General features: G+C 46.2%; 1 protein-coding gene across 5 annotated transcripts; it reads right to left on the bottom strand.

Annotated features, from left to right (window-relative positions):
* Nucleotides 1–5,244: 5,244 nt before the first annotated feature.
* LOC123190313 (uncharacterized) lies at nucleotides 5,245–11,246 on the bottom strand. 5 transcript variants are annotated; one of them, XR_006496282.1, is made up of 11 exons: nucleotides 11,060–11,246; nucleotides 10,656–10,970; nucleotides 10,389–10,541; nucleotides 10,218–10,307; nucleotides 9,729–10,086; nucleotides 9,589–9,655; nucleotides 9,303–9,342; nucleotides 8,651–9,227; nucleotides 8,370–8,411; nucleotides 8,166–8,231; nucleotides 6,427–6,579 (listed from the first exon to the last, which is right to left on the bottom strand). XR_006496282.1 is itself a non-coding variant. In XM_044602930.1 (10 exons), the coding sequence occupies exons 1-10, from the start codon at nucleotides 11,203–11,205 to the stop codon at nucleotides 5,453–5,455; spliced, it is 1,056 nt and encodes a 351-aa protein (XP_044458865.1). In that variant the 5' UTR covers nucleotides 11,206–11,246; the 3' UTR covers nucleotides 5,245–5,452. The 5 variants fall into 5 exon arrangements, 3 of the variants coding, with proteins under 3 accessions (XP_044458865.1, XP_044458866.1, XP_044458867.1); XM_044602930.1 differs by lacking the exons at nucleotides 9,303–9,342; nucleotides 9,589–9,655 and adding an exon at nucleotides 5,245–5,496 and having other exon boundaries at nucleotides 6,490–6,579; nucleotides 8,651–8,713; nucleotides 10,040–10,086; XR_006496281.1 differs by having other exon boundaries at nucleotides 6,034–6,579; nucleotides 8,166–8,411.
* Nucleotides 11,247–11,874: the final 628 nt, after the last annotated feature.

Raw genomic sequence — 11,874 nt, 5'->3', positions numbered from 1 at the left:
CAGATCGACTCTAGCCTTAGTATTATCCTTTGACTTCCCATCTATGCCGAACAATGTACCAAAAAGTGCCTCGGCGATATTCTTCTCAGTGTGCATCACGTCGATGTTGTGTGGGCAAAGGAGGTCTTTGAAGTAAGGCAGGTCCCATAAGCATGTTTTGTGAGTCCACGCGTGCTTAGTATTATACCCCTTGAAGTACCCTGGACGTTGTGGATCTGGCTCGAGAGTGTTTAACTGATCCAGGGTCTGTTGGCTTGTCAATGCAGGTGGTGCAGAGTTTTTGACAACTCTACCCCTGATGAAGTTCTTCTTGTCTTTCCTGAACTTATGGCGAGGATCCAGGAACTGTCTATGCATGTCGAAGCAAGAAAATTTGCGACCGGCCTGAAGCCAACGAAACTCAAGAGCTCCCTTGCATGTGGGGCACGGGAACCTTCCATGCACACACCAGCCAACGAATAGCGCATACGCCGGCAAGTCATGCGTCGAGTACATGTACCAGACACGCATTATGAAGTTCCGTTTGCTAAAGGCGTCGTATGTCTTGAACCCATTATCCCAGGCTTCTTGCAATTCGTCCTTAAGCGGCTGCATGTACACATTCATATTTTTGCCCGGATAGTTGGGTCCTGGAATTATCAACGTCAGGAAAATGTTCTTTCTTTGCATAATCTGTCCGGGGGGGGAGATTGAGTGGAAAGACAAATACGGGCCAACAACTGTATTGGGCTGCCGTCATACCAAACACACCGAACCCATCCATGTTGATGCCGACTCGAGGATGCCTCGGATCTGCCGCTTTGTCAGCATGTAATTCATTAAACTTTTTCCACGCAACACCATCCGATGTGTGTACCATCATCAGATTCCCATCTGCATCTAGTTCGGTTCTTTTGCCTGTTTTGTGCCATGTCATCTGTCTGGCCGTCTCTTCGACCATGAAAAGACGTTGAAGTCTTGGTACGATTGGCATATACCGAAGAACACTAACGGGGATTTTGGTCTGTGTCTTCTCACCCATACCGTTGTCTACCACAATATACCTGGAAGACTTGCAAATGGGACAATAGTTCAAGTCCGCATAGTCAAGCCTAAATAAGGCACATCCTTTCTCACAGGCATGTATCTTCTCATAGGGCATCTTCAGTGCACGGAGGATTTTGTCCGACTGGTACAGGTTTGCAGGCATTACATGGCCTTTGGGTAGAAAGCGTCCAAATACTGTCATAATTGCGTCATAGCATTCTCTGCCCAAGTTGAACTGAGCCTTCAGAGCCATTACTTGTGAGATGGCATCCAACTGGCAAAGCTTAGTGTGCTCGTGGAGCGGACGTTTCAAAGACTCCAACATTTCATTGAAGGCCTTTGCAGATTCCTCCATCTCCTCGTCCGAATCCCGAGCATCATCATAGCCTTGCACCATGTTTTCCATCCCGGTACCATGCTCGTCGGTGCGACGACGATCCACCTCAGCTCGGTCACGTTGGGCAGACTCACCATGAAATGTCCACACCGTATAATCGGGCGTAAAACCACTCTTCTGCAGGTGTTTGCCCATTTCAGCCTCTATCTTCTTTTCCCAATTGCCGCACCGGAAACAGGGGCACCATGTTTTCTTTTGGCCATTTGCAAATCCGGCTTGCACAAACCCCTTAGTTTTTGTGAACCATTCAGCGCTCCATTTGTTCTGACCAGTGTGACCGGTATACATCCAAGCACGGTCACTCATCTTGACTTTCAGAGCTACTGGACACACAACAATTATATATGTAATTCACCATGTATATATTCATCAGTTGATCTACTTTGTCAATTTTATTACGTCCATGCAACCTACACTCTAATAGGTAATGATAGGTCCTAATCCCACCCGTGTATGTGTAGATTGGGTTCATTTTCCCATGCTATGCTCCGGATCCGACACAAAATTTCGGCAGCACCTCCCCGCTATTCTCCTGATACACGTCTCTGCAATAAACAGAGAAGATGTGTACCCGGAGAACAACAGGGGAGGCACTGACGAAATATATGCGTCGGATCCGGAGCAAAGCATATGGGAAAACGAACGCAATCTACACATACTCGGGCTGTCCATGGATAGCGTTGGACAATTTGAAAGAATCAGGGTTATAAATATGCAAATGCATGCATATTTATAACTATGACGCTTTTGAACGGGAGACACATATTGGTTACGCATACTGATGATTCAAGACACATATATAGCTAGCTATCAAGTTTCATTGGAATAGATCAAATAATTAATGGGGGAGGAGGACTTGTCATTTGTGCTCACCCACGAACGAAGGGGCAGAGCACGTCAAATGCACGGCGAGGTCGTCGAACACCAAACCTCGCAGCGATGAAACAACTGCACATTTAAAACTACACGATCAACACAATTATATATGATGTTTTCATAACAAAATCGAAAAATATATGACCTAACTAATAATTCACAAATATATTACCCCGTCGGCCTCTGGAAGGCCAAAGAACACCTTTTCGGGAGGTGTCGGTGGTCGGGGTGTCCTGTCGGTGTCGGGGTGCCGTGTCGGGGTCGGGGTGCTGTTTCGGGGTCGGGGGGTCGGGGTGTCGTGTCGATGTCGGGGTAGTGCCGTGTCGGTGTCGGGGTGTTGTTTCGGGGTCGGGGTGTGGTGTCGGGGTCAGGGTGTCGGGTCAGGCTCGGGGTCGGGGTGTCGGGTCAGGCTCGGGGGGTCGGGGTGTCGGGGTCGGGGTCGGGGTGTCGGGGTCGGGGTGTCGGGGTCGGGGTCGGGGTCGGGGTGTCGGGGTCCGGGTCTCGGGGTCGGGGTGTCGTGTCGGGGTGCCGGGTCGGGGTCTTTTTTCCTTTTCTTCTTCTTCCTCTTCTTCCTTTTCTTCCTTTCTTCCTTTTTTTCCTTCTTCTTCTTCTTCTTCTTCTTCCTCCTCCTTTCCTTTTTCCTCTTCTTCTTCTCCTCCTCTCCTATTTTTTTCTTCTTCTTCTTCCTCTTCTTCTTTTTTCTTCTCCTCCTCCTCTTCTTCTTCTTCCTTTCCTTTTTCCTCTTCTTCTTCTCCTCCTCTCCTGTTTTTTTCTTCTTCTTCTTCCTCTTCTTCTTTTTTCTTCTCCTCCTCCTCTTCTTCTTCTTCCTTTCCTTTTTCCTCTTCTTCTCCTCCTCCTCTCCTATTTTCTTCTTCTTCTTCTTTTTCTTTCCCAAAACTGAACTAAACCTAAAACTAAACCTAAATCTAATCTAAACATAAACCTAGAACTAAAAAAAAGAAGAAAAAAAGGAAAAAACTAAATCTAAACCTAAAACTAAACTAAAACTAAACCTAAAACTAAAACTAAACCTAAAACTAAAACTAAAACTAAATCTAAACTAAACATAAACCTAAAACTAAAAAAACAAAAAAAAAGGAGAGGTAGAGCTCACCTGGGCCGGTGGAGGAGGTGGCCGGTGGAGGAGGGGGGCGGGGCGGCCTGGGGCGGCGGCGCCGGTCCCAGGGCGGTGGGGCGCGGGGGGGGGGCGCCGGGGGCCGGGGCGCGGCGGGGGCGACGGGGCGGGCGGCCGGTGGAGCGACGGCGCCCGGGGCGGTGGGGCGCGGGGGGGCCGGGTCGCCGGGGGGCTGGGCGCGGCGGCACCGAGACGGGGCGGGGGGCCGGGGCGACGGGGCGGTGGGGCAATGGGGCAGGGGGACGGTGGGGCGGCGGGGCGGTGGTGCAACCGGGCGGCGGCGAGTGGTGGGGGCGGAGGCGCGCGTGTGTGGGAGGGAAACAGAGAGAGAGGGGGGTGGGGCGCGCCGGCCGTTAGATACGTTTAATCTTTGCCGTCCGCCACCTTTGCCGTCCGCTAATGTGCGCTTTGCCGTCCGCTAGCGGACGACAAAGAGGGGGGCCGTTAAGTATTTTTTAACCAGCTCCTCAGTGGGGCCCCCTCCCTCTTTGCCGTCTGCTAGCGGATGGCAAAGATTCTTTGCCGTCAGCTAGCAGACGGCAAAGAACAGGCTGATGGCAAAGGCTTTCTTTGCCATCAGCCTGTTCTTTGCCGTCTGCTTTCAGGTAGCTGATGGCAAAGAGCTTCTTTGCCGTCCGCTAGCTGACGGCAAAGAGCTGGCAGATGGCAAAGTAGCTGATTCCAGTAGTGATAGTAGGGGGCAAGTGGGTAAAGATGGGGTGATGTAGGTCGGGATCGGTACTCTGAAGGACAAGTTGTTGTAGCAGATCGACTACAATTAGGAAGAGGTAGGGGGAGGCCGGGTCTCCCTGACGTAGACCGTTCTTGCATGGGATCCAACGTCCTGGGATGCCGTTGAGGAGGATGGCGGTCTTGCCAGTATGGAGGAGGTTTTGAATCCATCCACGGAAGGTTTGGGAGAAGCCTCGGACCGCCATGATTTTGTCCAGGGCATTCCAAGCAACCGAATCAAAATCCTTTCTGAAGTCAAGCTTGAAGATCATGGTTGGGCGTTGTCGAGAGTGACAAGAGCTGATAAGATCTGCTGCAAAGACGTAGTTTTCTGCAATGTTCCTACCCGTGATGAAGCCAGTTTGGTTACCATGGACGAGATGTGGAATGAAAGGTTTGAGGCGCGATGTTAGGACCTTCGCCACAGCTTTGACCGGGCAATTTTGCAAGGGAATTGCTCTGAAGGCGTCAGGTGAGATGGAGGGGGTAGATTTCGGGAGCAGAGCTATATGGGCACGGTTTAGGCGCTCTGTGTCCGCCGTACCTTGGTGGAATTGTGCGAAGAAGGAGAAAATCACCGGTTTGATAGAGGGCCAGAAAGATTTATAGAAAGATGGGCCGAAACCATCAGGTCCGGGGCTTGCTTGAGGGTTCATTTGAAAGAAGGCCAATTTTATTTCATCTTCTGAAAATTGTGCGTCGAGGGCATGAAGACCAGGTATGGGAGAAGGGTAGATCGTCGTGAGGTCAAACGGCCATGCCGTTGAAGCAGAAGAGCCGATGAGCGTGACAAAGAAATCCCGCAGGATTTCTGCTTTTTGGTGGTGGGAAGTGAACACCGAGCCGTCCTGAGCGAGGGAGAAGATTTTGTTTTTTCTAAACCGTTGTGAGGCGGACATGTGGAAGAACTTGGAGTTTCCCCCGCCATGAATCGCTCGGATCATGCCTCATAAAGACTGTAGTTACAAATTATCATGCAAATAAAACATGAATGTAGAACTCCAAAGAGAAATTTTCGGCAACACAGAGCAGGAGCACAATGTAGCAAGACATGATATCCTAGGCAAATAGGCCACCTATCCATACATTTGGGTAAGTAGAACTACGGGTTTTTAGTTAAAACCAACTTCCAGTACTATAATGCAACTTCAACTTTGGTCATAATCTTCTATTGATATATTTATCAATAGGTATAGATAATAGAGTTATAGAACAGGTATGAGAATTCACTGACAGCCCTCGTATTCTTGAGGCCAACCTCCACAACTGCACGCTAATTGATATTCTTAGGGAGAATATGTGCACAAGAAAATTCCAGGAAGCAGAACACCTGTAAACTTGAATTTAGAAATGGCTGTTTTGAGTCGATCAAATATTACTAGCAGTGTTACTAGACATTTTAGTAAGCAACTAGTTTTAAGGCACCTATCACGGGCAGTGCATCACTGAGTCTCAACAAGCCATATAAGGACAGCTGCCACCAAGCAGTTACCAATAAAGGTTCATCTGATTATTAATAAGTTAACATTACTGACAAGGTCTTGGAATGAACTGACGTTGGCATGCCTTATCTGCAATTTTGACTGTTCCATTTCATTTCGGCACGTCGGCAAGTGCATACTGAATTATAACAGCGACTCTAGCTACCGGGCACTTTTGAGGGAGCTAAACCAAGTCATCATGTTTGATACAGGTATAACAGCTCTATTGGCTCAAAAGATTATTTGTGCCTGCCCAAGAATAGTAAGCCGGACACTAGTTTCAGTTCATCAGGGCATAACATTCCTTTACAAAAATTTATGTAAACTGTTATCTAACACCATAGATTCAAGGACCAAGGGTGAAGGACTATTTTTCCGCTTGTCAATTAAAGAACAGGAGTCTGCATTTGAATTCTTTCCATTGATGTCTGAATATATCAAGAAATTAGGAGGACCAATGTGCAGTATAAAAAGGAACATGTGGACATGACCAAGAAGGTGCACGCATGTTTCCAGTACACATAGTACTTTTTTCCCAAGCAATACAGTACACAAGCTTATGCATGTCCCTGCTGCAGGCTATTCTGAAATTACCATGGACTCAAGGAAAAGAGAAGAGTCAAACCAATGCAAGACTCATGAAAGCACATCAAACGAAAATTACCAGCATGACCAGTTATAATCTGTATTAATGAAATCAAAGAATGGGAAATCAAAATCCGTTAATCGTGATATAAATAACTTGTCAGCCAATATTTGGTGTTTTTTAACGACCAATCTAGACAAATTTTGCAGATGGGGTTAGCCTGGTATGGAGATTTCAGAATATGCAACTAAGTTACCTGGCTTTTTGACTGATGCAATCGCTGAATTTTCAGCAAGACTAGTCAAGCTACCAGGCACTGTACGGGAGACTGTGCCATCAGGATCACCTGCAAAGAAGTTTGGTGGTTATTAATGGCAGCGGGAAGAAGTGCAAAGAACAACATCAATCCTGACAAGACTGAATTATCAGTATACATCAGATACAAAATGCGAAATGGCAAACAAAAGAATGACGAAATGGAAAACCAAGGAAACATATGTCCACCATAGATCTTCTATAGATAATAGATAACTTTTGCAAATAGCTCAAACGATGTGCACATGAATCGAATAATAAAAGTGGAAGAGATAATAAAGGTTATCACTGCTTATGCACAGGTCACAGCACTGCGACATGCTAAGCAAAGTGGAGCACTTCAAAAGCAAGTTGGTGCAGTAAGAACAATGTGCATAGGATCCAACCATAATGATGCTGATGAATTTAAACAATGGCTGTGTATCACTTCAAAAGCAAGTTGGTGCAGTAAGAACAATTTGCACAAGAGTGCCCTAAGTATTAATCTAGTGCAGCACTTCAAAAGTAAAATCAACAAAGTCGGTGTGATAAGAGCAATAAACTGACTGTAGAAAAAACATACGTGGTACCAAATTAAGGCCAGTAATATTAGCTAATTCTATTTTGAAGATAATTACCTTATAGTGTTGTGAAAATGAAATGTGATAAGTGAGGCAAATGGAGTGTCCCAAAAGGGACGCCAGTATTTATATGGGAAAAAAAGGGAGATAATGACAATTGACTAAACAAGGGGTCATTAAAGAACGGAAAAACTAACACCCACACGTGTGGGCGTTTGCAGATCGCCCACACGCCTCCATCACCACTCATTTTGCCACGTATGAATAGATGACATCAGCAGAAATCTTTTTCGTTTTCGGCTTAAAAATGTTTTATCTCCTAAATAAAAAAGCGAATTAAAAAATCGTTTTCACCATTAAATCCGTCACGACGAGATCTTCAAAACTAGACCCCATGTTGATATGTTTCGATGAATTTTTTTTTGCCCAGAAGTTGCCATGATGTTTACACTATAGTTGCCATAGTGCTTAAACTAAAGTTGCCATGTGGCAATTTTAGTTTGTAGATCATGGCAATTTTAGTTTTTTGATGATGGCAATTCCAGTACTTTGACCATGAAAATATATTTTTTATTGAACCATGACAATTTTAAGTGCATGTATTGTATCATGGCAATTTTAGTTTATGGTGCATGGCAAGTCTAGTTTCTTAATTCCTCATTTATAATATGTCAAAAATTACTTTTAAATGTAAAAGAAAATAACTGAAACATATCATGGCAACTTCAGTGTAAACACCATGGCAATTCATGTGCAATAGACATGGCAACTTTTAACCCCAAAAAAAATTTCGTCGAAATATATTGATATAAGATCTAGTTTCGAAGATCTCGTCGCGAGGGATTTAATGGTGAAAACGGATCTTCAATCGGATTTTTCGTTTAAGAGATAAAACATTTTAAAAACTGAAAATTCAAAAAGATTCTCGCATGCATGCATGCGATGACGTGACAATCTATTTGCATTAGGAACGTGTGGTGCGTCTCTCTTCCTGCCACACGTGTGGCAGTTATCGACGTCCTTAAAGAAATACATGTCTGGTGGGTGAAAGAGTTACCATCCTTGCAGAAAAGTTGAGGTAGATCATCTTGACTCGCGTCTGGCCAAGCTTTCAAACATTCCTCTGACGATCACATAAGTTCCATCAGTTGCTAACGCATAACCAAGCTAGAGATCAACGGTAAGTTGAGCACAATTGTTCATGCATAAATGAACAGGTATACAAGCAAATGAAAACATGCAGAGCAGAGTCTAGTTTAACCTGTAAAATATACCATCCATTCTTTTGCCTTGCGGAATAATGCTGCCATTGGAAAAAAGATAAGATTATTGACAACAAATGAACAAATGCACATTTACAGTATTACATGGACAATAAAGTAAACATCATAAGGGCATATAAAGAAATTACAGGGCACACAGATTAAATGTCAAGCGCATATAGCCACTTGACTTGTACATTTTGTGGCCTTTAACAGGGAACAATTTCATGGATTAATTGCATGGACCAATGGTACTGGTTTGGATGTTCAGTAAACTTACTACGATTAGTAACCACTTTGAAGGTAGCAAGATTAGTCCGTGAGACTGGAGTAATCGGACCACCTGCCATGAGTTCAGCAGTTAGAAACGGTAGCATCTAGGCAGCCAAACCAGTTATGCTGCCGGAGAATGTAGCATCAGGATGTATTACAGGTCCATAGCAGGCCATGAAATCAATGTGGTAAGAGCAAATAACCTATTGCAAGTTTGCAGCAGAGAGCACTCGGGGCACTGTAGTAACAAAGTTAATGAGAGATGCAAGCAAGCATTGTCGTTGCATGAGTTATCACATTCTAATTGTGTGGATATGTAAGCTACAGAGGGATGGTTGTGCAGATGTGACCAGCAATGCAGCAAGGATTCAAAAAGTTATTACTGCCAGAAAATACTCCAAATAGAAAGTGGAGACAATGACAATAAACTGAAGTGTTTTGGTGGACAAAACTGAAGGCTTTCTTCAAGTGAGACTATAACTTAGCTAAATGTTTGGTGGACGGAGAAGGTGTGAAGTAACCTTTGTTAGAGGCAGATTGAGTCAGTTCCGCTTCACTCATCTTGCCGGTTTCCAAACTTATCTCTGAATTAGATCACATAAGTTCATCAGTTGTTGTGTTCTGGAGTTACAGACTCATAAATGAGTAGTTTTACGTACCAACAAGATCCACAAGCCATTCCTTGGCCTTAATTAATGACTGCCATTCAGGAAGAGAAAAACAACAAACTAATTACCAAGGAGTTCACATGTACACAACTTTCGGGACATAATTACTAAACAACCATATAACATACTTCCTCCGTCCGGGTTTATTAGGCCCTTCGACAAGAACTCAGGTACCAAGGCAGAACATTAATTCCTTAGAATTAGCACTATTATACTTCGGCTTCTACGCCCAATTAACTAACAAAACAATCCAATCATGCTGCATGCGCGCACCTACCTGCATGCAGCCCCATGCTCAATTTAATGCCGCGGCTCCTGCCCAATACGATGGACGCATGCGCCAGCTGGTAGTGGAAAAGCAAGCGATTTATTGTCTTACTAAGTGCTAATGAAGAAAACGAGGCATTGAGAAAATACCCTGATTGCATGAGGGCCTTGCAAATAGGGACAACCTCCTGCTTCCCACGGGCCTAATAAACCCGGACGGAGGGAGTAATTTGTATGACGGTATCGTACGAGAGACGTGATTCAGGACCATGGTTCAGCCGAATCTATGGTTTATGCCGTATGATTTAACATCCTACTACATGTGGATCTGTGACATGCATGTCAACTGCATTTTTTTAATCATCCATGCATGAATTCTCATGAATAGTGTCTAGAAATCAATGGTGTCGAGCGTAGGTTCGGCTGAACCATGATTCCATAAAACTTTTTGGGTATCGTACCACGAGTTAACCCCTGGGCGTGATGGTCTGAAGTCAAAGAAGGCAGCCTGCACAAAGAAAGGAACATGCAGCAACGTATCCCATTAGTCTGTCAGAGTACCATCAAGAGCCAGCAACAAAAGAGAATTGAAGAGCATGTCAGTTTCGTGACAAGATAGCCTGTGCTGTGTGTACATACATCTTCTTCTTCTTCTCAAGATAAAGCCTGCCAAGCACAGACGCCGGGATCCGGCCGCCTCGTTTCTTCACGTGGCGCCTCGGACGGAAACTAGCGAAGATTAATTGCAGCATATATATGAGAGGTGATCAAACAGAGCCACATGATTGCATCAAATCGGTAATGGATTACCAAGCGTAGCCGAAGCCAATGGGAAGCACGTTCTGGGGTTCCATTGAGCCGCGGGCGGGTCGCATATGGTCTTTCAACTCTGGAGTCTTACAAACCAAGTCGACGATAGTCAGTTTAGCCTCGTGCCTCACGCGCCCTATGTCCAGGACAGCCCTAGGCAACGCAACGCAACGAGATCAAGATCCCATTTGAATTTTGACGGACCAATGCTCATTTTATCTGTCGAATAGATTGCAGGCTTGCAGCGATAGCAGTGTTGGGTTTTACCTGTATCTCTTGGAGCAGAGGAGGGAGGAGAAGATGGCGCGGAGCCTGGTGAGGGCTTGGCTCTTGGTGGGGTGGCGGATGATGCACTGGTCGAGGGCGGTGGTGACGGAGCGGGCCTCCGGGGCTCCGGCGAGCACGTCGTCGATGGCCTTGTGCACGCGGAGGTAGTGGAAGAGGGCGCGGCCGTGGACGCCGAGCGGGCGGTCGGAGGGCAGGAAGCGGGAGAGGTAGTCGATGGCCTTGTCCCAGGAGCCCGCGTCCACCAGCTCGGCCATGTGCTTCAGGCACAGGAACACGTCCGTCTGGGTCACCAACCTGCGCGCGTGCGTTTGCCCGAATCAAGAGATGCATTCGCAGAGGCAGGTTTGAAGTGGGGGGAGGGGGAGACACGACTGCGTGCTTACACATCCACGGTGCGGTTGAAGTTGTGGTGCCCGAGGAAGGAGATGAGCCGCCGCTGCCGGAAGCGCGACGCGCAGGGGAACTCCGGCGAGCGCTTGCGCTTGCCGGCGACGGAGAAGCCGAACTCGCTGCGGGTGGGGGGCCGCATCGCTCTCGCGCCGTTGCTGGCTGGCTGATGCGCCAAGGGGATGAGACTGGACTGCGCCGGGGGATCGGTGATTATATCCGTGGGACCCAGAACTATCGCGCGCGCCTGCGTCGCGTCGCGCTGTGGCGCGCTGCGTCGCATCGGGTTGCGCCGCGCTGCGTCGGGTCGGGGTGCGGCGCGGTGCGGTGGAGTCATCCGATGAATGCTAAAAAAAAAGGTTGGACCGTTGTCTTTTTTCAGCCCGGTTTAACGTGACGAATTTAGGAAGCACTTAAAACTGAGCAAACCAGCGCATTGCTCGGGCTATAATGCACGCATACAGATGAATCAAATAGATGAAACATTTGTCATGAAAATGAATACAAAAGGTATATCTAAAACTAAAATACATCTAAATACATCTCTTTTTATTCATTTGATAACAAATATTTTTGAACGGAGGAATATCATTTTCAATCTGGAAGTTTATTTCTCCTTCATATGTTGGGAGGCTTCGAACATCAAACGGGTACCAACAGGCTCCCTAAAATTCGACCGTGTATACAGTCCGCCTCACCCAAATTCATCCCACATATGAATGAAAAAAGGAATATATTAATAACGTGAAGATATTAATTATACACCTAGCTTCTGCACCAACAAGAAGTCACAAAGACATTTAGAATGCAC

This window comes from Triticum aestivum, chromosome 2A (genome assembly GCF_018294505.1).
Source record: "Triticum aestivum cultivar Chinese Spring chromosome 2A, IWGSC CS RefSeq v2.1, whole genome shotgun sequence".
In the NCBI taxonomy this organism is placed as follows: domain Eukaryota; kingdom Viridiplantae; phylum Streptophyta; class Magnoliopsida; order Poales; family Poaceae; genus Triticum; species Triticum aestivum.
Note: the sequence above shows the minus strand (reverse complement) of the source record. Positions and strands in the feature narration are given on the sequence as shown.